Below are 4060 nucleotides of genomic sequence, written 5' to 3' on the forward strand. Positions count from 1 at the left end.
CTACCTCAGCTTTCTCCAGGAGGGGTGGCCGGCTTTGAACCAGTGACTTTTCACTTAGCCCCGAAAGCTTTCACCACTGCTCCGCCAGGGCTCCTTCCTAGACAGATTACAGCGTAGGAAACCAATGCTGCTTTGTCACGTGTCGGGTTAGCATTGGCAGTACCTAACCACAGAGATGCCTTTCCTCACTATCCAAATTGATACTTTTGGGTTTTTTTCATACTCATTTTTTATGTTGTCATTAGAACCCTCGCGTGGTGCGGGAGTCAGTGCATCCCACAAGGGGAGGGCCAACACTTTTAGGGCGGGGAAGAGGCGTGGCCATTGGAGCAAAGTCCAGAGACCCCCCCACGTGACCACTGGCCATCTTGACTCCTGGCGGCGTCTTCTGGCAGCAGGTTCGCTCTGTCTCACTGCGCAGGCGCGGGCTGTGCTAGGCGCGCCCAGGGCGCAGGCGCAGAAAGACGCGTGCGTGCCGGGGTCGGACGCTTTCTTTTCAGGTTAGCGGTCTTCACGGAGCTGGAAATATGGGGGTCGGGAGGCGGCGGCGGGGTTTCTCTCGGAGCAACCTGCCAGGCCAAGACTGCAGGAGAATGTGATAGGCTTCTCGGGAGGCCCGCGAGCCTCAGTTTACCTTCTTGGGCCCTCCCTCCGCTTCTCGGCAGCGACCGGATGAGCAGAAGCGGGGGTGGGAACGTTGTGGCCGGGGAGGGGCCGAGCTGGAAGCGGGCGCCCCTGTGTCTCCCGAAGCTGCTGCTCTTTGGGGGCCTCACCACTGCAGTGGGGGTGTAGGTGGTCGCCGAGTACCCCGAAACTCAGCAAAGGTCATCCGACCCGCCACTCGGCTTTGGGCAACTAGTTAAGAAGGACTGGCCTTAGTGGAGGTTACTCCATTGAATTGACTGCTGACGCGGGATCCTAACCTGTGACTTACCTGTAAGGACGCGCCAGCTCTGCCCACACGGCCCCTTTTCATGACCCGGAAAGTGGCCAGGGGTCATGGAGAAGCAGGGTGGGCGGTCCTTGCCAGGTGCCCAGCTCAAACAGGAGCAACCGGGTGCCCAGAAGGAGGGGTGTCACGTGGACCCGTGTTTTGTTCGGCTTCAAAACTGACCCTGCCCCCTGGGGAAACGTGTTTGGTGTTGCCGACCTTTCTCAGCAGGACAAGGGCAAGCCTTAGCACCCCCTTGGCCTGGTTTCCTTTATTTTGAAATAAGACCTGTGTGATTAAGGTTCCCGCAGCCAAGCATGTCTTTCCAAAACTACTGAGTTACTTTCCTTTGGGCATGTTGTCGAAGAAGGACTCCGTGCTTAGCACAGTGGAGGGGCAGCAGTAAAAAAGAAAGGCCCCCAACGAGATAGACCGACACAGGGGCTCGGGCACAGGGGCAAGGGTGAGGGTGGCGCACGACCGGGCAGTGTGTCTTGCTGTTGTGCGTCATCGGAACCTAACTACTGTCAATGGCAGGTCCGGTGTTGGCTGCGAATAGTACAAATCCACCCACGCTCTGCCAGGTGGGAGACAAAGCAAGAAGTCAGACGTGTACAGTCGCGGGCGCCTTAAGGAGCAGTGCTCTGCCCTGTCGAGTTGCTGAGTTGGAATCAGCTCAAAAGTGGGGTGGTAGCGTTTATATGCTCACCTGTCCTTCTGCAGAGGGGATCCAGAAAACCAAACCCACAGCCATTGAGTACCTTCCGACTCATCATAACCCTGTGTCGAGTTTCCAAGGCCATGGGCAGCCTCATCTTTGGCCTGCAGAATATTGCAGCTGGAGGGTTTGAACCACCGACCTTGTGGTTAGCAGTCCAACACTTACCACGCAGCTCCAGCAGGTCTCCTTCAGCGCCCTGAATTCCATTAAAAATGTTTAATTGGGAGGTATTACATTATGAAAATGATATATTATTCCATAGTTCAGTCACGTGGAGCAGTAGTGTACAGTTGCTGCCACAGTTTCTCCTGAATTCTTTTTTTTTTTTATTGTGACGTGGGTGAAGGTTTAGAAAGCAGATGGGCCGTCTTGACAGTTCATGCACATTTTGTTCCACCTCATCCATCACAGTCCCTTCAGGGTCAAATCACTGTCCCACTTGCACCCTGTATTTGGTATGTCCATGCTGCCTACCTCTCTCCCTCATCCTCTGAACCGCATCCGTGGGCCAAGGCCACTCGTTTCATCTCAGAGGGTTGATTCTAAGGTGTGTGTACTTCCTAGTGTTACTGTTGCCCTACAGACTATTGTTTGGCAGGCATTGAGCCGAGCGAGGGAGGGTGAGTTCGTTCCAGACCTGAAGGGTGATGAAAGGCCAACATCTCGGGGATCCCATCAGTCTGGTCTCTTAGGATTTGGATTTGTGGTCCACATTTGTCTCCCTGTAATGTGATCCCCTGCAGAGCAGTTGCTAGTGGTTACGGGGCACCATCTAATCCTTCTGATCTCAGGGCAATAGATACTGTGGTTTGCATGGTCATTCAGTCTAATGGACTAATGGCTTCCTGTCTCTGGTTTTCCTCACTCATCTTCCCGAAAAGATGGGAAAACCAATCCTTGCCTTTTAGATGGCTGCCTTCCCTGATCTGGTGGAGTACACGAGTTAATTCATTTTTCCTGTCGAGGAGAAAGAGTGCTGCAGCTAAAGGGGAACGCTTGGGCCCAGACTTGCCGCCCTGCGATGGCACCGCTCTCCTCTTCCTAAGCCAGAGGAGGGAAAACTGCTATAAGGAGTAGAGGGGGGGGGGGGTGATGGAGACCCTTCTAATCCCCCTCTTCCTCCCCGCAGCATGGCGGCCTACTTGATACGGACAGTGGCGGTTTCTCTCGTGCACCCCTTCCTCCACCTGAGCCGCTGTACAGTGAGATCCCAAGGACTCTCCACATTCCTGCAAGGATCCTTCTTCAGGACGGCTTTCCCCATGGGCTCCAGCCCCCTGCCGACCAGCCCAGGGCTCCAGTCCCTTCTTCCCAGCAGCCTGACGCCCTGTCTGCAGCCTGCTCTGGGCTTCAAAACCAAAGGCGTCATCAAGAAGCGCTGCAAGGACTGCTACCGGGTGAAGAGGCGGGGCCGCTGGTTCATCTACTGCAAGACCCACCCCCGCCACAAGCAGAGGCAGATGTAGTGCCTGCCGCCCCCTCCTGAGGCAGCCTGGGACTCTGTGCAGAGCTGCTCTCATCGCCCTGGGGGATTCAAAAAGCTTTCTCAGGAAACAGTTTTCCTTGTTTAGAGGGAAATAAAATAGAAGCATTCTGTAGTCTTGGGTTTGTTACCGCTCCCCGACTGGTGTTTTACATCCCTGGATGGGCCCGAGCCCCTGTTGGGATACAGCTTGCTTTTTCTCTCTCCCTTGCCAGCTGCATTTGGGCCTGTGCTGCAGAACAGAACCTACACAAGGGGTTTTCAGAAAACTGGGGCCGCAAACAACCCTTTCACAGCGGTCACCTGATTCATAACAGCAAATTTAGAATTATGAAGTAGCAACAAAAATAATTTTATGGTTGGGGCGGGGGGTCACCACCACACGAGGAACTGTTAAAGGGTTGCAGCATTCAGAATGTGGAGAATCATTGAGTTGCAGTCTCAGAAACCCACAGGCGCAGTTGTACCCTACCCTATAGGAGCACGATGCATCAGAATCAACTATAGCAGCGAATTTGGTTTTGGTTTTACAGGAGAAGCCAGTAAGTTAGGATAAGTTAGGCTTAGCAAACAGCAAGGAGAAAGTCATCGGTCCTCAGCCAGCAGTCTAGGCTCTCAGGACTCAGCCTCCCTTGGCCTGGGCCTCGATGGGCCAGGGAGCTAGTCCAGTCTCAGAGCCCCATACTCATGCCAGATGAGAAGGCACCCCATAGTTTTGGCACTGCATCTCAGTTTCTGTCCAGTCTGTGATGCATCTAAGCACAGCAACCCCTGCCACTTAAGACATAAATCTTGAATGAGCTCTTCCAAGGCTGCCTGGCTTTCTCCCTCTGCTCATATGCATATGGACACATGAGTCAGGCAAAAGGAGAACGGACACATTTGAACGATGGCATTGGTGGTGAACACTGGCCGTGCCATGGGC

The 4060-nt window shown here is 54.1% G+C and overlaps 1 protein-coding gene across 2 annotated transcripts; it reads left to right on the forward strand.

Annotated features, from left to right (window-relative positions):
• The first annotated feature begins 372 nt into the window (after nt 1-372).
• Nucleotides 373-3250, forward strand: MRPL36 (mitochondrial ribosomal protein L36). 2 transcript variants are annotated; one of them, XM_075542978.1, is made up of 2 exons: nt 373-500; nt 2782-3250. In XM_075542978.1, the coding sequence occupies exon 2, from the start codon at nt 2783-2785 to the stop codon at nt 3116-3118; it is 336 nt and encodes a 111-aa protein (XP_075399093.1). In that variant the 5' UTR covers nt 373-500; nt 2782; the 3' UTR covers nt 3119-3250. The 2 variants fall into 2 exon arrangements, with proteins under 2 accessions (XP_075399093.1, XP_075399094.1); XM_075542979.1 differs by lacking the exon at nt 373-500 and adding an exon at nt 750-936.
• Nucleotides 3251-4060: the final 810 nt, after the last annotated feature.

This window comes from Tenrec ecaudatus, chromosome 2, assembly GCF_050624435.1.
Source record: "Tenrec ecaudatus isolate mTenEca1 chromosome 2, mTenEca1.hap1, whole genome shotgun sequence".
NCBI lineage: Eukaryota > Metazoa > Chordata > Mammalia > Afrosoricida > Tenrecidae > Tenrec > Tenrec ecaudatus.